We start from the raw sequence: 22,849 nt of genomic DNA on the forward strand, positions 1-22,849 counted from the left end.
ACAGTGTGCAGAATTACTTATTGATGTGCAATTTAGTCCCAACATCAAAATTTTACCAGTGGCAAGACAAAGTCATACAAAGGGATAAAAAGTTGGCCCCAATCCCCCAAGCCTTCCTTTCCCACCCTCCTCTCTTCAGATAGCTTTCCTGCTTTATTCAGCACACAGTCCAGAAGCAGGATATTCACAAGTTCAGATAATAAGAACTCTGGACAGCTGTGTTGCTCCTGATCAAACAACAACAGATGCTGTTCCCCCACCTTTTGTTCCCAGCATTGCCAGTGGATTGCTGGCCCCTGTTGAGGAAAGCCAGGGCGGATTTTTGTTCCTCGCTTAGTTGAATACTGCCAGATGCATCACACATGAGCAGCTCCCGAATCAGCTGAATCTGTCGTTCCTACAGACCACAGCAGAGTAAAACATCGTAACTAGCCAGGGGAGAAAGCTTCACCTCAGATTTATGGGACAGGCAGAGCAGAAGACATTAAAATACAGCATTATGCAAATAGGCCTTCGGGAAGGCTACTACACCGATAGCATATTAATTCACATCAAGCCTAGATTGTCTCCAGTTCCTGAATGGTAAAACAAACTCCATTTAGAATAGTGGAGTTTCTGCTAAAAAGACTTTTGGATTACACTGCTAATCTGAAAGAAGTATAATTTAAAATGAGGGACCCAGAATGGATTTGGCATAGCAAATATTTTAGCAGCATCTTATAGGACAATTTTTGGCTTCTTCTACAGGTCAAAGCAGGTACCTATCTCCACCTTTCTAGATGCATTTAAAATGGATAGAAAGCTGTAACATAGTGGAACCAGACAATCTGAACTTACCCAGGCATCTCAGGCACTGCACCAAGATGGATTAGTGTCTCCTCCTGGAGACCTGACACTGCACCACTGTACCAGGACCCATCCTAGTACATCAAAATGCTAGTGCTCTGTCAGTCACACTGTTCAACTGGCTGAATACTCCTAACCCTATGTTCTGGAGCAGAGAATAGTGATACAGAAAGCCTTACAGTATTACAGTGACCAAGTAACTACAGAGATAACCCTAGGAGGCATTTACAATGTTTGGAGCATATAAAGAGAGAGTCAATATCCCATGCCAGAGAATGCAAATTGGAAATATCATTTTCAAAAAGCTTGGAGACCTCCCATGCAAAAGATGACATTTCCAGCCCATCACAAAATGCACTGGAAAGGATTCTGTCTTGGTCATCAAGCTCAAGAAACAATACACACCAGCTTTTCGCAGTCAGCTTCCGCTCGTTGTCTCCGTTTGATCTCCACATCTACCTGATTTCTTGCATGTTTCAGTTTCACATCTAGAGCACTACGTTCTGTCTCTGCTTTCATCAAAAGATCCTTGTATTTTCCCAATTCATGTTCCGTCCTTTGCCATTTCTTGCGAAAGTCTTCAAAAGTCTTTGCCAACTGGATAAATTCTGAGGAAAGAGGAAAACATCAATAATTCAGAGAGAATAAACTCTAATAAACATGTCCAATGGTTAGATTTATTCTAAATGAATCATTAAAAGACCAGCTGAACCATCAGCAAATACAGCTGAAAACAACCTGGTTCCAACTACAGATTCTGGATTGATGCTCTGTGCTCCACACTTTTCCATATTTGAGGGCCTTCCATATTTCATGGGGAGAGGTCCCTGTTTTGATAGGCTACTTACTTTTGCTTTGGCCAGTGGCATCTGTTATAGAATAAGCTACTCATTAGTCATTGGCTCCAGATGTGACACTAAAGCTCCTGAACAGAATGCAATCAAAAGGAAACACCTTTGGGGCATCTGTCATGTACCAGGACAGTTACAGCTATAAAACAAAAACAGACTCTTTTACAGTCATGCATTGCTGCACCAGGGAGACACTAAACAGCAAATTCAAATGTAACTGCTGTAATATGCTCCAGTAAATATAGATTAATATTATACACGCCTAGACCTGCAATTCCACTTAGTTAGATAATTATACAAATATTGATTTGAAAGTAAAGAGCCAATTTGCTTTAGCTGTTTAACACTGCCCTGAAGGGTATGTAAACGTTCAATTGCAAAGTTACAGAAGAAGATTCTACCTGTTTTTGGTAAATCATGGACGGGAGGACATGCAGTCCATCTGAAAGCCTGCAAGAAGGAATTCCCTCAATTTAAGAGATAGTAAGTACTTGTGTGGCCAAAAGACTAATGCATTACTTCCCGGTTACTTTATAGTTAAGAACTATTCATCTATACTTCACTTGAAATATTTGCCTTACAGTTAACCTTAAATCTACCTTTAGATACTACTCCATGATGAAAATTCAAGCATGCAATTCTGCCAACTGGTCAACTTGCCAATCTGTGGAATTTTATGGCTGAAATTAGGCCAAATGCAGACTAAATTGGCATGTCAGAAACACCTTATAAACTGAACATAGAAGAATGGAGCTTTATGAAGTAGAAAAAAAAATGGAAACAATGGTTACTCCTTAACTGGGGAATGGCTGATCAAATTGTGCTCCATGAATATATAATAAATTATCACACCATTAACAAATGGCAAAAAATGAAGAAATCAGAGAAACTTGGAAAGACTTATATGAGCTAACGAAAGCATGGCAAACAAAACCAAGAACAAAATAACCACAATATTGGGAAGGAAAACAAAGCTAAAGTGCATCAGAACTCTAATCAATGCAGAGAACAATCTTCAGAGAACTAAAGGTAAAACATATTTCCCTCCTCTCAGCAAACAGATGATAGCCTATATGTGTAGAATGAAGCATATATTAGCAGACATGGTCAGTGTGTTTGTCTGGCTTTACTACATGTTTCATTGTTATAAAGATCCTAGGAGGACAGTATTGAGTAAATCACTTGGAAGTGGCAGAAATGGGGAAATAGGATTAAGAAAAAAAATTTAACTTTAGAAGCATAAGGAAATTTTAATAATCCCCTGCTTTAAGTACATTCATTTGAAAATATTTCACAAAATGTCAAACTTTTAAAAAATGACAAACTAGGACACATTTTCCAGAACCCAAAGCTTTATCAGGCCAGTATGGCATAGTGTATGGAGAGCTAGCTAACGCCAAAGCCAGAAAGATCAGTCAATAAGCATTTGGTAAGCATTTACTGGATGCTAGGTGACACAGTGGACAAGTGTTGGGCCTGGAGTCAGGAAAACATGAGCTCAAATCCTGCCTTAGACACATACTAGTTATGTGACCCTGGGTGAGTCACTTAACCCTCTTTGCCTCGGTTTCTCATTTGTAAAACAAGTTGGAAAAGGAAATGGCAAATCACTCCAGTAATTTTGGCAAGAAAAATTCAAATGGGGTCACAAAGAGTCAGGTATGACTGAAAACAAATAAATAGGAACAACTAGTATTTACTATGTGCCAAGTACTTTGCAAAATAAGCACTTGGGGTAAAAACAAAAAATAAGTCTTGGTCCTTAAGGAGCTTACATTCTAATGGAGAAGATAAGCTGTAACTAACTAGTTACATACAAGATATATACAATGTAAATGGAAGGTAATCTTAAAGAAAAGGGGGAGGGAAGAGGGAAGAGTTCAAGTCCTGCCTCTAACACATAATGGCTATGTGACCCTGACCAAGTCCATTTAATCTCAGCATGTTAGGCAACTCTCTAAGACTAAGAACACGTCAAATTGCATTCATAAATGGAGAATCCTCACCCCAGAGTTCCCTGTACCAATTAAATCATATGTTCAGTCCCTGAATAGAGTTAACACTCAAACAATAAAGGCAACAACTGATAGGAAAGTGTGTTGTCACTTTATTAAAGAGAGGAAATTGCAGATATTTCAACAAAATTAAATACTGATACAAATAATTTTTCATGTTCTAGTAAGTTTGGGTTTTTATTTAACATCTCTTCAAAAACTGAAGTGGCCATTTTTTTCCCCTTTTACTGTTTCCTAATGTGTACACAGGATGAAAATCACAGTTCACCTCCCACACAGGTTCCAAGAACGAAACTGGTGAAAGGAGAAGGACTGCTTTCCCTTGCTGTGTTCCCTCTTTTATTGTTAGGCTCCAAGATTTCTGTTTCTATTGTGTGTCATTTATACTTTTCATCTTTACATGCCAGAGGTGATCCACGTTGGACTATGAGGCCATAGTTGACCTTGGAATAAGAATAAAACAAAGCTCTTTTCCCCCAAAGACTGAAGTGATTTAAGGGGGGAGTAGGTGGGTAGATACATCATACATGTTGGGAGAATAAGATTGTAGTTTTTGAAGTAAAAATTCCTTTGTAAAAAAAAAAAAGTTCCTTTGTAAAAGCTTTTTAAAAAAGCATCATGGTACCCTAAAATTTCACTCTGCTACAGTCAACTGGATGATGAATTTTTAGCTATGCTGGTCCTGTGACAAATACGGTACCATCACTAGACCTATATTCTATTGCCTTTCCAATTTAGGAGGCCCTGTCAGAAATGGAGTCCTACTGGCATAACATCCAAGAACCCAGGATGTCATCCATGCTACCACAATGAGGTACTATAAGAGCATTTTTAGTGGAAGAAATTTTGTTTGCTTTAAAGCAAAATTTGTGAAAATTGACAATCAGACCCTAACTTTTAATTTTTTTAGTGTTCTTTTTTTTTTTTGGGGGGGGGGGGCGGGAAGAGTTAACCAAACCCATGATTTCCTTAATTTAGGAAACTAAGTGAAAAATTCTGTCTGTCAATGAAGGATGGCATGTGCTCTGCAATTTAAGGTCTTAGAGCAAAGAAGTTCTTAATTTGGAGTCCACAAACTCCCAAAAGAGTCAATGGATATCTTTTAGGGAGTCCTATAAACTTGGATGGGGGGGGGAATCTTTAATTTTCTAAACTATAAATGACAGCATTTCTTTTAATTATGTTTTTTGTTTTTTTACAAAAGGGTCCATAGGTTTCACCAGACTGCCAAAGAGATCCATGAAAGTTTAAGATAGAATCAGTTAGAAAGTTATTTGGGGGCACTAACGAGGAAGTAACTTGCCCAGTTATACAGCTGTCAGAGGTGGAGCTTGAACCCAGGTCTTCCCAACTCCAAAGTCAGTTCTTGTCTTGAATACTGCTCTAACTGCTCTATTTTAAGGGGGGGGGGGGATGATACCCAATTATATGAATTAAAAAACCATTATTTTTGGTTAAGATAACAATGTGAGAAGTCTGAGGGAAGTCCATCTCTCCTTTATGAATTACACCAAATATCTGCAAAGGGAATGAATAACAAAGGAAACAGGGGAAGGTTGAGCAGAAATTCCTTCATCCAATCTAAAACTTCGCAAAAGGATGCTGATATAGGGTGTCTCACCAGGGAAGCCAGGGAGAGTCCAGGTAAACAAGCTCTCATAGGCAATGACAAGAGTACAGTTAGTGATCCCCCAAAAGAGACCTGAAGCCAGTCTGTGCTCTGAGCTGGAGTAAGGCAAACCAACGCCAGCTCCAATGAACTGGTAGGGCTTGATGCCAGATCTTGGCTCTGCCCTGTCAGAACAAAAACCAGGAATAGAATACTGCACAAGGAAAGATGGCCTGGCTTACACCCCTCAGTGAACTTGGAGACAGGGCCAATTCAGAGCCTGTGCCCTAGTAGTGGGAGTGCAAGGAGACCAAGACTAGTGAAAATTCCAAACATCTAAAAAGCAGGGCTGTTAAGGCTACAGCAGCAGAGAACAGAGTCAACAAATAACTAAGGCTCATGGGGGGGGGGGGGGGAAGAGAGAGAAAGAATAGACAAGGCCAGAATCTGCAGCAGCCCACCAGGAGACCAAGACAGAAACTATCATTGAGAGAGAATGTGGAGTCTAATTCCAGAAAACCCATCCAGGGTACAGAGGGCACAGGACAAACAAGGCCTACTGAACCCATTAAAAGATGTTCAGAGGGTACTGGCTTAAACACAAAACTGCAAATCAAGTACTGATGCTGAAAACAAGAGAAGACATATGGGGCAGCTAGGTGGTACAGTGGATAAAACACTGGTCCTGGATTCAGGAGGACCTGAGTTCAAATCCAACCTCAGACACACTTACTAGCTGTGTGACCCTGGGCAAGTCACTTAACCCTCATTGCCCCACAAAAAGCAAAACAAAACAAAACAAAAAAAGAGAAGACATCAACCACCATTTTAAAAAGCCAAGGATTGGGGTAGCTAGGTGGAGCAGTGGATAAAGCACTGGCCCTGGATTCAGGAGGACCTGAGTTCAAATCCAGTCTCAGACACTTGACACGTACTAGCTGTGTGACCCTGGGCAAGTCACTTAACTTCCATTGCCCTACCAAAACTAAATGAATGAATGAATGAATAAATGAATAAATAAATAAATAAAAGCCAAGGATTAAGAGCAGATTAAGAAGGACATGGGGCAGCTAGATGGCGCAGTGGATAGAGCACCGGCCCTGGAGTCAGGAGTACCTGAGTTCAAATCCAGCCTCAGACACTTAACACTTACTAGCTGTGTGACCCTGGGCAAGTCACTTAACCCCAATTGCCTCACCCCCCCCCCAAAAAAAAGAAAAAAAAAAGAAGGACAGAAGAAAGCAAACACAAATTATTCGATAAACATTTGTTAAGTTCTTACTATGTGCTAGGCAAAAGAAAGTCCTTGTCCTCAAGGAGCTTACAATCCAATGAGAAAGACAAATTACAAATGGATAAATAGGAAATAAGAGAAAAAGCACTAAAATATAAGAATTAAGAAGGGTTAGGGAAAGCTTCCTGTAGAAGGCTGAATTTTAGTTGGGACTTAAGGGTCAACAGAGTGAAGGAGGGAGAGGGCATTCCAAGTATGGGGGACAGCCAACAGCCAAGATGCCAGTGTCACTGAAAGAAAGAGCACCTGTCTGTAAGATAAAAAGACCGGAAAGGTAGAAGGGGGTTAGGTTATAAAAGATTTTGAATGTGAAACAGAGCATTTTTTATTTGTTCCTAGAGACAACAGAAGTCACTGGTTTAATGTAGGGGAGTGATGTGAATAGGCCTTTGTTTTAGGAAAATCACTAGTGACTGAATGGAGAATGGAATGGAATGAGGAGAGGTTTGAGGCAGGCCAACTCACCAGCAAACTATTGCAATAATCTGGGTGTAAAATGATGAGGGCCAGTGTAGCAGTGTCAGAAGAGAAAAAGAAGCATATTTGAAAGATGTTGCAAAGGCACAATCGACAGACACTGGCAATAGGTTGAATTTGAGGAGTGAAAGACAACAATTATAAGCAGAACTCTGGAGGAAAAAAAAATGAATTAGTCAAAAGGACTGCAAAAACAAGAATTATTGGAAGAGATAAAGTGACAAATGAGATGAGTTTGAGAAGGAAAAATTTAAAGGAGAATAAAGATAGAAAATCTTACCCAAATATTATCTTCCTAAAAAACAGAATGGAATTCAATGAGGAAGCAAAAAAAAAATTAGATGTACAAAAAACAAGGGAAAAAGATAAAAGAAAATGCAAGGAATCTTATTTACTATATACTTGGAAAAAAACCAGGCCATCAGACTCTAAAAAACATGACCAAACAAACATGAGTACACTTCAAGAAATTATAAAAGAAAGCTTCTCAGATCTATCAGAACCAGAGAACAAAAGGAAAAGAGATATTCCAGCAAACTCCTAAAAGAAACTGTAAAAGGAAAATTCCTAGGAATGTCAGAGCCAAAATCCAGAGCTTTCAATTGAAAGAAAAAAATACCTATAGCAAAAAGAAAAAGTTCAAGTACCAAGAATCCATAGTCAACATCATAAAGACCTGGCACCTAATGCTATAAAAGAGGAAATCTTGGAATGTGATATTACAAAAGCAAGAACTACCAAGAACAGGCAATTACAACCAATATCAAATTCCCCACAAAACTGCATATAATCCTACAAGGGAAAAAAAATTGACTATGTCTATAGTTCCTGATGCTTGTAAAACCAGGGCTGGCAGACTGCTTGAGTTCATTGAATTCATGAACTATGGCAAGGCTAAAGCCAATAAAGTATCCACACTAAATCCTTCACCAATACAGTAAGCCTCAGGAAAAAATAAATATACAAATGAATTTTAGTTAGCATTCAAAGAAAAATTTACTCCAATATTACATTCCCCTACCCCACCCCCTTTTTGTCTTTGTAATTCCAGTACCTACAACAGTGCCTGGTACACAGTGGATACTTAATACATGCTGTCTGACATCTCACTGCACTTCTAGTATGTAATTCATACTTGTTTTTGTTTTTTGGTGAGGCAATTGGGGTTAAGTGACTTGCCCAGGGTCACACAGCTAGTAAGTGTTAAGTGTCTGAGGCCAGATTTGAACTCAGGTCCTCCTGACTCCAGGGCCGGTGCTCTATCCACTGCGCCACCTAGCCGCCCCTATGTAATTCATACTTAGGGACTTGGAATTATATCATCTTCCTGAGGACAGGGAACATGTCCCATACTCTTTTTTGTACATTTCACAGTATCTTATGTAATGCTTAGTATAAAGTAAGAATTTAATAAATACATGATGAACGCCTTATAAATATTCTAACAAAGAAAAGGGTTCATTGATTCTTATTCTTTATGGTTCCTTACAAATTTATCTAGTTTAATGTCCTCACTTTAAACAAACTGAATCTTTACATTTGTAAAGTAATTCACCAAAGGTTGCATAACTACTAAGTAGTAGAACAGGGATTTAAGCATAGATCTAAGGCTCCTAATTTAACATTCCTTCTACTGGAGTTTCAGGAATGGTTAATAGAGTTGAGAGGATGTCAATTCTAGGTATAAGAGAACATAAATATATTCCTATGTTCTCATAGAAAGGCAGAGTATTTTGCTTTTTCTTATTACCAGTGTTTAGCACAGTACCTGGCACATAGTAAGTGTTTAATAAATGTTTATTGATTTATAGTACTGATGGTACCAAAATGCTATGGTTAAGAGAAAGCCAGAAAATACTAAGTAGGCACAATACTGCTAGGTATACCTCAACTCAATAATTCTTCCCCCAAAACTTAACATTTTAATTCTAGGGATTTTTTTTTTCTTTCTGGGAGAATACAATTCTAGAACCACAGATTTAGAGTTGGAAGGGACCTAAGAGTTCCAAGTCCATCCTTCATTTCAGAGATGATGAAAGTGAGATGCAGAGAGGCCAGTCAATTTGTCCAAGGTCCCACAGCTGGTATCTAAGACAGGGTGGGAACCATGATCTCCCTAAATTCAATTCAAACACTCTAGCAACTATATAATATATTAAGAGAGAATTTATATGCTTTACAAAAATTCCATTTTATAGCCAACTTTGTTTCATGTAATATAATTATATAATATGTAATATAATATAATGTAATAATAAACACTGAAACAAAGGATGCTCTGAAGACGAACTACTTTGCATTTATTTCCAAAGTGTTTTAAAGACTAGAACCATAGAAAAGTAAATAAAATACCTCTTTGTATTGATTGTACAGACTGGGAAATTAAGAAACATAAAAGATAGGAGATACACAAGTTAATAACTAAAATTTATCATACCAGTTATTATTCACTCTTATTTCTCCCTCAGCTATTATACCTAGTAACCAAATCCTGTTTTTAAAACAAAATATTATTGATTTCTTGTTTTTATATTGTAGAAATTTCCCCTATGGCCCTTTCCCTCCCACAAAGCCATCCCATTTAAAAAAATATTTTTTAGGGGCAGCTAGGTGGCGCAGTGGATAGAGCACCGACCCTGGAGTCAGGAGGACCTGAGTTCAAATCTAGCCTCAGACACTTGACAACTTACTAGCTGTGTGACCCTGGGCAAGTCACTTAACCCCAACTGCCTCACCAAAAAAAATTTTTTTTAAAGAAAAAGAGGAAGAAAAATCAGCAAAAATAATAAATACACCAACTATATCTGAAAATATATACAACGTGGACCTCTCACTTCTGGCAAAGGAATAGGAGAAGTATCTTTTTAAAATCTCTTCTTTGAGGCCATGGTTGTTCTTCATAATTTTGCAACATTTACTTTCTATTGTTTTGTGGTGGTTGTTCTTTATATTTACTTTGTAGTCATTTTGTATATTGTCTTCTTGGCTATGCTTACTTCACTCTGAATCAGTTCATATAAATGTTGCCGTTCATCCCTACGTTCATCATATTTGCTGTTTCTTAAAGCATGGTAATACTCCATTACATTCCCCAGCCATTCTTCAATTGATGGGCATCTACTTTGTTACTAGTTTTTTCCTACCATGAAAAGTGCTTCTATAAATATTTTAGTGTACGTATTAATCTTCTCCTTAACAATCCCCAACTTTTGGGGGCGGCTAGGTGGTGCAGTGGATAAAGCACCGGCCCTGGATTCAGGAGTTCCTGAGTTCAAATCCGGCCTCAGACACTTGACACTTACTGGCTGTGTGACCCTGGGCAAGTCACTTAACCCCTATTGCCCTGAAAAAAAAAACAAACAAAAAAACCAATCCCCAACTTTTGTGAAAGAAACAGCACAAGAGGGAAATGACAAGGCCCCAGTGTGCAGTGGAAGAACCCAGCAGCCCAAAGGGGATGACCTCAAGGCCCACTTCCATATGATGTGCCAGAAATGTACAAAAGACCTGCAAATGTGGATCTATCTGCATTTTGATGTCTTTGCCTCTTTTTTTTTGTCTTGAGTAAAATTCCCACCTCAAGGGCATATTGCTCAGAAAATGGCAAAGTGGGTTGGAATGAATGAGAGCTAGACAAGTACCATATGCCTAACACCATAATCAGGTCAAAATGGACATGAAACTGGAGTATTAAAGGTCACACCTTAAAAAAGTCAACTAGATCAAATCAAATACTGCTATGGCCAGGGAAGAATTTTTAACAAAAGATAAAAAAATTTGACATACATAAAAATGAAAAGCTTTGGCTTAAACAAATACCAGAATAAGGGAATCAACTGGGAAGAAAAAAAATCTTCATATCAAATATCTACAACATGGGTTTTGCAAGGGTTGGAATAACACCCCCTGCTGGGAGGAACATTTGTGAGCTCTGGCCTGAGGACATATTCATGTGGCCTTGTCATCAGGAAGTGATGTTTGCTTGTGGGTACTGTTGATCAAAGCTACCAGTCAATTAGCTTGGAGCTGTGTGTGTGTGGATGGCCCTGTTTCCTATTGGAGAGGAGGCTTCTGAGAGGAGGAAGGAATCGTTGGGTCTTTGGGTTCCTGACTTCGGGTGAGAGAGGTCAGATGATGGGGTCTCTTAGAAATAGGGTCTCTTAGATATAGTTAGATCTATTACCTCTTTCTCTCTCCTCTCCAAATGCTTATGCTCCTTAATAAATACTTAAAAGTCAGGGTAGCTAGGTGGCACAGTAGATAGAGCACCAGCCCTGGATTCAGGAGGACCTAAGTTCAAATCCGGCCTCAGATACTTAACAATTACTAGCTGTGTGACCCTAGACAAATCACTTAACCCCAAATGCCTCACCAAAAAATAAATACTTAAAAGTCTAAACTTTTGCTAAAGCTTATAATTTATGGCGACCACTCAATAGATTTTTAGACAGTTTAGCTAGAATTTTAGCCCTGTATAGATAGCAACTTTACAATCTGATATCTAAGACGTATAGGTAATTCAAACAAATATGTGACCAAGAGCCATTCCCTAACATATAAGTGATCAAAGGATAAAAACAGCAGTTCTCAAGAGAAAAACTGGAAACATTTAACAGCCTTATGAAAAACTGCCCCACATCACCAATAACAAAAGAAAAATGCAATTCCATGAGACAGCCTGATGCTTTCATGTATCAGCTATGAATGGCTTTAACATAATACTTTTAAAAATTACCATTTTTATTATTTAAAAATTTTAGAAGTAGAAGAAGAAAGTCTACTTATATGATCAGCTGCATCTGTGATCCTATTTTGTACTGATTCTCTTGCTACAGGTTGCAGAGAACAATCCCTTCTTGGTTTCCCATGTGTACACTTTTCCCCCTTGTCCCCTGGTTCTTTTATTATCCTAAGGGTAGTCGTGTAGCCCTCAGGCTTTTCATCCACCTTGCTTCTTTCTGACCATACATGTTCTTGATCACTTTTATGCCATTTTTCGGATACTTCATTGGAAAGATACTATAGTGTTCTAATATTCATCTTTTGTCTTTCCATTAAAATCTAGGTAATCTGTGACTTTGGTTCTTCGGAGATCTTGGAATCGCATGATTCACAATCATATAGAATCATCAGGAAAACACAAGTTGCAGAGAAGGTGTCAATCTGCATTGATGGAGGGAGTTTTCTCACCCAGGATTCCTTCATGTTAATGAAATCAAAGGTCCACACCATGCCTATGCCTATGCAGTTTCACTTCATACCCAGCAAATTGGCAAAGATGATGAAAGATGGGAATAGTCAATGTTGGAAGTGTTGTACAAAGACAGGCACACCAATACTGGTGGAATTATAAAGTCCTCTATTCCGGAATGCAATCTGAAATCATGCTAAGACAATAATTAAAATGTCCTTTTAACCTAGAGACCATACTGCTAAGTATATCCAAAAAGGCAAATATAAAAAGGGCCCACATAAAGCAAAATATTTATAGTAGAGCATTTTGCAGTAGAAAAAAAAAACTGGAAACAAAATAGATGCTCACTAATAGGGAACAGCTAAACAAATCATGTCACATAAATGATGGAACATTACTGTTATAAAGAACAATAAATATGAAAAATTCAGGGAAGCATGTGAAGACTTATATAAACTGATAAAAAGCAAGGTAAGCAGTAGAACCAGAAAAACATACAAAATAACTACAATGTAAATGAAAACAACAATAAAGCCCTAAATGCATTTATAATGACCAAGCTTGACTCTAATGAAGAGATGAGAAAATGTACCTTCCCTTTTCTTTGCAGGAGATTTGGGCAGGGAAGACTGTGGGTACAAAACATTGTGTGTGTGTGTGTGTGAGAGAGAGAGAGAGAGAGAGAGAGAGAGAGTGTTGCTTAACTGTTTCTTCCTTTCTTTTTTATTCCTTGTAATAAGGGATGGCTTGCTAGGTAGGAAAAGGAAGAAGAGGTCTATTAGGAAATGAAGATGATGGTTGTTTTGTTTTTTTAATTTTTTTAATTGAATAATTCCACTCTTGTTTTGGCTGAACTAAGGGGAAAAAGAAATTTGTCTGTGCTTAGACCAGAAAAGATGGATTCAGAGCATACTTCCAGGCCAGGTAGGGTTGTTTTCAAAAGCTTGGAAAAGAAGTTAGAAATGGAATATTTAATGGAAGCTAAGTACACTGTCTTTATTTACTCTTGCCTATTTAACTGAACAAAACCATGTGGCGTGTGTGTGTGTGTGTGTGTGTGTGTGTGTGTGTGTGTGTGTGTGTATCTGTCTGTCTGTCTGTCTCTGTGTGTGTCTTTAAAGTGCCACTTATAAAACTGGGTACTGTTGCAATAATAAAGGGGAGGGGAAGAGGTAAGATAAGGAACAGTAAAACCAAAAAGATAATGACAGCATTTGGCTTATTTAGGGCAATTGCCTTCTATTACATTAATGTTACTAGGCCTTTATTCCTTTCTTACTAATCTATGTTCTCTCACCTTTTCTCCTAACATTTCCCTCTTATGCCTCCCTAATGACATCCCCATCCCCTCTATCCAACCTGAAACAAAAGAAATAAACATTCCTTTTTCTCAAGGTCAGAGAAAGCCTATCACGTAGAAGTATTGCATGGATAAGTTCAAGATAAAACATTAAAGACACACTACTCTAAACTCTAAGGAGGATGCACCCTTCCTAGAACTTCTGTAGGTCTTCCTCAGTTCATATTATGAATATAGAACCAGCAACTTAAACCAAGTCTTTAGCAGAGCTGAACTACCATAAGAAAACCCATTTTAAAGCAAGGACTGCAAAGAATGTGAAGCTCAGAATAAGCACATGAATGTTAAGCTTTAAACATGGAGGAAAGGGGAAAAAAATCTAGTTCTTTGAGGCTACTCTATTAAAAACTGTTCTAAGACTGGCATACACTTTAGCTCTGTCAAAAAACCAATTCTAAAAATCTGTTTCCCTCTTTACACAGACCAGCTCAGAATGACTTACGGAGTTCATTTCCTTCATTGAGAATCTCCGCCTGGCGTACAATCTGCTCAAACGGATTTCGCAGATTCAGCATCACAGTCTCCATCTTTCTGCCAAGAAATAAAAAAATATGTAAGCAGTCTTGCCTCCTTCTCAGACATGAGATTCAGTGGTACCCCTGTACAGCCTCAAGTGACATCTATATGTGCATAGTGAAGCCAACAAGAATCCCAGGAATACAACATAATAATACAAGAGAACAAAACTAGAGGTACTGATAGCAAAGATGGTAAATGTGTGTGTATATATATAAAAATCAGAGAAACCTTATGTATTCCCTATTGAAACTGTATCAAAGATCTAAAAGAACACTGGATTGAATGATGATCAATAATTCTAAAAAGCACCTTCATCCTGCCTAAGGCTACAAAAAAGGGTCAGCTACAAATTCACACCTAGGTATTCAGAGAGGGATCCCACCAGACAAGCCCATGTAAATAGGCCAGTCCTCTAACCAAAAGATCTCTGAGGATAACTGCAGAGCTGTGTGGGATAGAGAGGGGAGAGGAAATCCAGAAGCTCCTTCAGATACCCTGACAGAGGATGCACCAAGGGACGTCCTGAAGCTGCACCCTTCTAACCCATGAAATGGGAGGAGGGCTAAAAGATGCCAGCACCAAAAACCTGGAAAGTAAGATTAGAATCAAAAAAGGTCTGACCATCCCATCTGAGAAGGGCAAAACCTGGCCTCAGAACAAAGCCCCATATCAGAAATTGAGTTAAATAGGAGATACCAAACACACTGGATAAATAATCTAGGTCAAAAGTAAGTCAGCATTTAAGTGCTTATTAAATGTCAGGCACTATACTAAGTAAGCAGAGTACTCTCAAAGATGGTGGGCTTTGAGGTGGGTCTTAAAGAAAGCCAGGGAAACAGAGGCAGAGGAGAGGGGGCAGAATATTCTAGTTAAAGTGGGGAGGGGGGGAACAGTCAGTATAAAAGCACTCTTATTCACCCCATATATGCAATACATTCAGTATTACCTTTATCATTTCTATTACTTTGTCTTCCCTCTATTTACACAGCTACCACCCTATTATAGGTCCTCATCATCTCTTAACTATCGCAATAGTCTTTCAATTGGTCTCCATCATGTTTCTTCCCCATTTTACTCCATCTGCCACTCAAACACCAAAGCAATTTTTCTAAAGAGTTGGTCTAATAATGTCACCCCTTCCCCAATATCACCTCCAGGATCAAATACAAAGCATTTAAAGCTCTTCATAACTTGGTCCCTTCCTGCCCTTTGAGCCTTCTTAATACTCTATTCCCACCATTCACTCTACAATCAAGCCACACTGGCCTACTACTGCTGTTCCTTGAACATAACACTCAATCTCCTAACTCCCTTGCTTTTGCACTGTCTAAATTCCATGCAAGGAATACTTTCCCCAGCTTCCTATAAGGCTCAGGTCATAGACCAACTATTGCAGGAGGCCCCTTCCTTGTCTGCTCACATATTAGTACCTTCCCTTCTAAGATTATCTTCCATCTGTTCTGTATATATTTTATATGTACATAGTCACTTTCATTTGTTGCCTCCCGCAACTGAACATGAGGTCCTTGAGGTCAGCAACTATTCTAGCCCTTCTTTGTCTTCCCGGAGTTTAGTATGTCTGGCATTTGTAAGCATTTAAAATGCTTATTGTCTGGGGCAGCTAGGTGGCGCAGTAGATAGAGCACCGGCCCTGGAGTCAGGAGTACCTGAGTTCGAATCCGGCCTCAGACACTTAACACTTACTAGCTGTGTGACCCTGGACAAGTCACTTAACCCCAATTGCCTCACTTAAAAAAAAATGCTTATTGTCCGAATGAAACATTTGTCACAAAGGGGTTAAAAAAAGAGGGAAAGGATACATGTATAGCTCTCATCACTTCTTGCCATAACTATTACAACAGTGGTCTGGTTGGTCACCCTGACTCAAAAGCTCTCCACATTCCAGTCCAACCTCCAATGAGTTGTCAAATTGATCTCCTGAACCATAGGTTTGACCATGTCATCTTCCTATTAGATAAACTACAGTGGTTCCCTATTGCCTCTAGGATCAAATATGAAATCTTCTATTTGGCTTTTAAAGTCCACCTTGCTCCTTTATACCTTTTCAGACCCCTTATTTCCCCTCCACATATTCTATAACTCAGTGACACTGGTCTCCCACAAAACACCCCATCAACCATCACTGACTATTCTTCATATCTAGAATTCTCTCATTCTTCATCTCAACTTCCTTCAAGTCTCAGCTAAAATCCCACCTTCTTCAAGAAGCCCTTCCTTTTCTCTAATGTCTTGCTTTCCCTGAAACTATCTCTAATTTATCCTATATACAACTTATTTGGACTTGGTTGTTAACATTAGACTATTAACTCCTTGAAAGTAGGCACTGTTTTTGCCTTCTTTGTTGACATGTTCCTGGTAGATAATTTAAAAATGCTTGTTGAAAGAGCTTAGACACCATCCTCCAAGAGATTGTGAGGGAAAATTGCCCTGATATTCTAGAAGCAGAAGCTAAAATAGAAATTGAAAGAATCCACCAATCACTTCCTGAAAGAGAACCCAAAAAGAAAACCTCCAGGAATATTATAGCCAAATTCCAGAACTCCCAGGTCAAGGAGAAAATATTGCAAGCAGCTAGAAAAAAAGGAATTCAAATACTGTGGCGCTCCAATAAGGACAAAGCAAGATCTAGCAGCTTCTACATTAAAGGACTGGAGGGCATGGAATATGATATTCCAGAGAGCAAGGGAGCTGGGACTACAGCCCAAAAAAAAAAAAAAAACTAAGCATAATCTTTCAGAGGAAAAAATTGAATTTCAATGAGAAAGAGGACTTTCAGTCATTTGTGATGAAAAGACCTGAACTGAATGGAAAATTTGACTTTCAAATACAAGACCCTGGAGAGGCATAAAAAGGTAAACAGGAAAAAGACTTCATGAGGGATATTAAAAGATCAAACTGTGTACATTCCTACATAGGAAGATAATACTTCGAATTCATAAGAACTATCTCAGTAAGGAATTCACAGAAGACACAGGTCTGAACTGAATATGAAGGGATGATATCTGTAAACCATTTATGTTTTGTTCTTTGTGTGGCAGATAGGGTGGGGTGTCTTATGTCTGGGCTTGGGGCCTCCTGGGTCCAGGGCTGGTGCTTTGTCCACTGTGCCACCTAAATAACCCATGATGACATCTTTAAAGTAGGGTTGAGGTGTAGGAGGAATAGACTGGGGGAGGGGGAGAAATGATCTGGAGAGAGGTAGTTCACATGAAGGAAACAAGAAAAAAGCTTATGGAGGGGAGGGGAAGAGGGGGAAGGAGTTGGGGAGTAAGTGAACCTTAATATCATCAGAATTGGCTCAAAGAAGGACTAACATACATACTCAAGTAGGTATAGTATTATACTTTTGCCCTGAGGGAGGAGAGGGAGATAAGGGGGTGGGAGGGGAAGGAGGGAAGGGCAGATTGGGGGAGAGAGCAGTAAAAAGCAAAACACTTTCAAGGAAGGTGAAGATGTTCTGCATTACTGCACAAGTATAACATATTGAATTGCTTGATTTCATAGGGAGGGCTGAGGAGGAAGAAAAATTTAGAACACAGAATTAGCTCAAAGACCTTAATCTCATCAGAGTGGGCACATGGAAGGAATAACATTCACATTCAATTGGGAGGAGTAATCTATTTAACCCTACAGGAAAGTAGGAAGGGAAGAGTATAAGGAAGGAAGGGTGAAAAAAGGGAGTGTAGAGTGGGAGAGGGGTTAGTCAGAAGTAAAACACTTTTGAGGAGGAATAGGGTAAAAGAAGATAGAAAATAGAGTAAATATCATGGGAAGGGAATAGGATGGAGAGAAATAGTTATGATGATTGCTTATAATGGCAAAACGTATGGTACCTACTTTGCTGGGCTATCATAAAGAAAATTCTCTGTCAAGTTTAAGGTACTATATACAGGTTATGATGAACAGGATACTGTCAGAAAAACCTGGAAAGACCTACATGAACTGAAGCAGAGTGAAATTTACTGTATACAAAATAACAGCAATAGTGTAAGATGATCTGCTAGGAAGCATGTGGTTATTTTCAGCAAGGCAATGATCCAATATAACCCTGAAGGACTTATGAAAATTGCAGCCCATCTACAGAGAAAGAACTGATGATATCTGAAAACAGATGAAAACATGGGGTTTTTTTCCCCCCTCTTTGACAATTCCTTAATCTGAAGTTTTAGGGGTTTTTTGACTGTTTTCTCTCACAATCTAGCTAATGTGGGAATGCTTTCCATCACTACTCATGTATAACTTATTTTGAATTGCTTGAATTCTTGTGGGTAGGGGGTGGGAAGGGAGGGAGGAAGAGAAGTTGGAACACAAAGTTTTTAAAAATTGATGTTAAAATTTGTTTTTACGTATATTTTGGAAAATAAAATTCTATTCAAGAATAAAAAAACATTAAAAATGCTCGTCGAGTAGACATAAAAATGTAATTGAATATTATTGTGATATAAGAAATGATGAAAAGGATATAAATTCAAGGAAAACTGGCAACATTTTAATGAACTGATACACAATAAGATGAACAAAACCACAAGAAATATATTTATATAAGGACTTCAACATTATAAAGAAACACAATGACAAAGACTTAACAACTTGAGCAATTCAACGACCAACCACACAACTCCAAAAAACTGATGGTCTGCAATCCATCTGTTGGTGGAGAAAGAGTAGAAGTATGGAAAGAGATGTTTCAGATAAGATCAGTTGTGTATTTGTTTAATTTTATTTGTTACAAGGAAAGGCTGAGGTTTCTTGAGGGAAGGGGCAGGATGGGAATCTGAAATTGAGGAGCTGTTCATAGTGACATAAAAAAAAAGTGCCAATGAAACAATTTAAAAAATACACAGAACACAAAAGTTCAGAGGGAGACAAAAAGGACAGCGTTAGAACAAATGCATGAATTTTATTATATATTTTTCAAGATTGATTTAAAAATTATCAGAAAGCCTTGTGACAAACAATCATATATGACCTTTCCCCACCAGACCCCTGGAGCTCAGAACATAATTAGAGATATCATACCATTTGATTAGGTAGCTAAAAATGTGGTTTTCTTAAAAAATCAGTTCTAATATTTTTTTTTACTATTTTATCTTTCTAGACTTTGGAGACCTTTAAACATCCTCTGAAAGCTTTACATTTCTTTTTAGTTAGTGCTCCTGTAGTAACCAGCTTTTAAAATGCAGGACATGGTCAGCATATTTCCTACCAACAGTGCCGATGACGTCACAGGAGTGATTAAGTGGGAAATCGCCAGCTCAGCAGTGCAAGAATTATTTCTGTAATGCAGGTCTCTCTGCTGGACTGCATATGGGGACTATGGTTAATAAATTTATACTAAGTATAGGCAAAGGATTATGTTGTACCACATCCTGGCATCAGAGAGACAATACACCACCTTCACAGTGAGAAGGGCAAAGGAAAAATCATTTGCTACTGTGTTCTATATAAAGAATCTCAAGCTTCCTATTTCCCTCAAAGACCTGCTGATACCACATTAAAAACATTGTTCTTATAAGTAGTTCTGCTTCAAATAAGTCTTAGCCAAGGAGAACTGCACACACACAAAAAAATCTTCATTTAACAATCAAAAACCAAAGATTTCAACAGACTACTGTGAAACTGTCAAACAGAAGAAACAACAGCCATTTTCAACAAATATACTTACAAGATCTTGGTAAGGACAGGGCAGAAAAAGACTGCCAATGGAAATAATAGGGAACTCCACCAAAGAACAGATATGGTCCAGTAAATGAAATAAAATTATTCACCTGTACTTGAACAATGATCATTCTAGTACCAAAGAAGTATCTAATTTAAATGTATACTTAGAAATCTATGCAATTCAGGGTCAACAACCATGATATTCCAAATGGAAGACTACCCATTCTATGCTACATATTCACAGAAAGCTGCTAAGCAACCAGGCCAATAGATTATAAAGATATTCGTTGTAAAGAACAAAACTAAAAGCAGAATAACTAGCATTACAAGTAGTTTTGTTAAATTAATAAGAAATTCTACAATCCCCAATGACAAGACAGAGCAAGATAATAATAATAATAATTTAAAATGTAGCATAAACAAAGGCATAAAGCTCAGCAGCAAATTCAAATGACAAGATTTCTTTTGGGTCCCAATAGAAATGGAAATCATTGCTCAGTTTCTTGGATGTGAGATATCAAAGTCTCTCATCTTAAGTACTAAGGATGTAAGGCAGTGAGAACCCAATTTGCAAAGGAAAAACAAACAAAACAAAAAAACAACAATTTTCTATGAAAATGAAAGACAAGGGTACTGATCTAGTATATCATTTTTAGGGGGAGAAACAATTTCCCAATTGGCTTAATCAGACACCAATATGTCTCAGGATGAATTTAATTAACAATAAAATTACTTGATTCTTCATTTTTTAAAATGCGCCTCTTAGCTGCAAGAAGACAGGCACATTAACACAGTCGGTAGAGTTGTGAATTGATTCAACCATTCTGGAATGTAACTTGGAATGATGCCAAGAGTACTTAAAAACTCCATATTCTTTGACCCAGAGATTCTTCTTGCTAGGCATATATATATTCCAACATGATCAAAGACAAAAGGTCCAATATATACCTATGTCAAAATATTCACTCCAGCTCTTTTTGTTTTTCGTTCACTCCAGCTCTTTTTGGGGAAGCAAAAGGATCAGAAATAAAAGTACTTGCCTACTAACTAGAGAAATTATTAAACAAGTTGTGGTACAGAAACAGAACTAGGAAAAAATATAGACAATAACTACACAAAATGTAAATGGAATGAATAAACAAAAAGATACTGAATGCTGCATAATTATACTAAGTTTGGCCCTGGAGAGGGGTTGGAAAAAAATGTACCTTCCTCCACTGCAGAGGTGGGGGGAACTATGGCCCCCCATATAGTCCATCCCCTGCCAGAGGTGGGACACTTCCACACCATGGATATGGAATATTGCATATACTATCATATGTCAGGTCAATAAGCATTTAAGTGCTTCACTATGTGTCAGAAGTGTTGGTTTTGCTGAATTGTATCTTTTCTCTCTTTTAAAAATCTATTCCAAAGAATGGTTCACTAGGTAGGGGAGTGGTGCAACAGAAGGCATCAACCAAAATAAAATTCTAAATTCCCCTTCTAGCCCATATTTTCCCTTCTTCCTTTCATATTTTCTTGATGTATATCCCTCTCTTCGGGGCATCCTCTCATCCACAAAATGAGAGACATCAAACTACTCAGCCAAAACTGTCCATATTTCTTCTATTATCTAATGCTACCAACTTACATGTCCATAATGCTCTTTCAAAAGAAGAAAAAGATGGACTCCCCCACTCCAATTCTGTTAAGTCACAATATTAAAATCATTTTTGAAAGTAGAGAGCACATGGGTCATAAACATATATAGTTTGTTACTGGGTCTTTCTTCCTGTACACACTCCCCAATATCCGTTGTTCTCAAAGATTCATTACCCAGCTCAAATTCTACCAGTATGCCCCTGAGAAAAATCATGTAATCTCTGAACCTCAATTGCCTAAACTCTAAAATGGGGGTAATAGTTTCTACCTCACAGGGTTGTTAAGAAAGTCAAATGAAATAGCTGTACTTGCAAAGCACTCTCTAAACCTACGCAGATGTGAGCTATAATTATTCTCTCTCTACTACCTCTACCCCCTTAATGAACTCATTCACTCTTATGTTCATCTGTCAGTTCTTTGCACATAACTCCAAAATCTTTATCTCCAGCCCAAATCTGTTCCTCAAATTCTAATTCCTAAAGGCCCACCAAGTATTTCCCTTTGATGCTCAGCTGTCATCTCCAAGTCAATCTTAGTCTAGTTTGAAGCATTCCTTCCTTGTTCCAAAAAGGCACTCTTTCCTACTATTCTATTTCTAAGTAATCCCCCTGCTGATTTCTCCATTTCTAATAAGAATCAAAGAATCAGATTAGAAGTCAAAGGAATGAAAAAAAAAAAAAGTCAAAGGAATCTTAGATAGATCATCTAGGTGGTATAGTACCATAAAGGATCTCAGACACTTAATGTGATCCTAGGCAAATCACTTCATCTTCTTAAGCCTCAGTTACTTCATATGTAAAAATGAGGATACTAATAGCATTTACCTCTCAGGGTTGTTGTATCAAATGAAATAATGTATGTAGAATGCATTGCAAATTTTAAAGCATTATATAAATGTTAGCTCTTTTTTTGTTGTTTTTGGTGAGGCAATTGGGGTTAAGTGACTTGCCTAGGGTCGCACAGCTAGTAAGTATCAAGGGTCTGAGGCTGGATTTGAACTCAGGTCCTCCTGAATCCAGGGCTGGTGTTCTATCTACTGCGCCACCTAGCTGCCCCTAAATGTTAGCTCTTAAATCGATGGAACTACAATTATTCTAGGTTCAAAACTGAGTAGTTATTTTTGATTCCTCCAAGTCTTGTTGATTTTTTTCAAATTTCTTTCATTACCTGTCTCCTACTGTATAGCCAACCCCCCCATAGTCTCTGCTTCTTCTAATTCATCCTGTACACACATAAGATTAATTTTCCTAAATTATGTCATTTTAAAAAAACATTTATTTATTTATTCATTTATTTTTTGAGGGGCAATGAGGGTTAAGTGACTTGCCCAGGGTCACACAGCTAGTATGAGTCAAGTG

General features: G+C 38.1%; 1 protein-coding gene across 8 annotated transcripts in view; it reads right to left on the reverse strand.

The window, feature by feature from the left end:
* Nucleotides 1-22,849, reverse strand: part of RACGAP1 (Rac GTPase activating protein 1) — a 43,078-nt gene that overhangs the window by 16,445 nt on the left and 3,784 nt on the right. For 5 of the 8 annotated variants that reach the window (XM_043964985.1, XM_043964986.1, XM_043964980.1 and 2 more), the window contains exons 2-4: nt 14,089-14,177; nt 1,252-1,454; nt 261-397 (exon numbers count right to left, since the gene is read on the reverse strand). In XM_043964985.1, the coding sequence (XP_043820920.1) occupies nt 261-397; nt 1,252-1,454; nt 14,089-14,173 (425 nt within the window). In that variant the 5' untranslated portion in view covers nt 14,174-14,177. Of the gene's footprint in view, nt 1-260; nt 398-837; nt 982-1,251; nt 1,455-14,088; nt 14,178-22,849 lie in introns of those variants that run through there. The other 3 variants (XM_043964984.1, XM_043964982.1, XM_043964987.1) reach the window with 2 other exon arrangements.

This window comes from Dromiciops gliroides, chromosome 5 (genome assembly GCF_019393635.1).
Source record: "Dromiciops gliroides isolate mDroGli1 chromosome 5, mDroGli1.pri, whole genome shotgun sequence".
Taxonomy (NCBI): domain Eukaryota; kingdom Metazoa; phylum Chordata; class Mammalia; order Microbiotheria; family Microbiotheriidae; genus Dromiciops; species Dromiciops gliroides.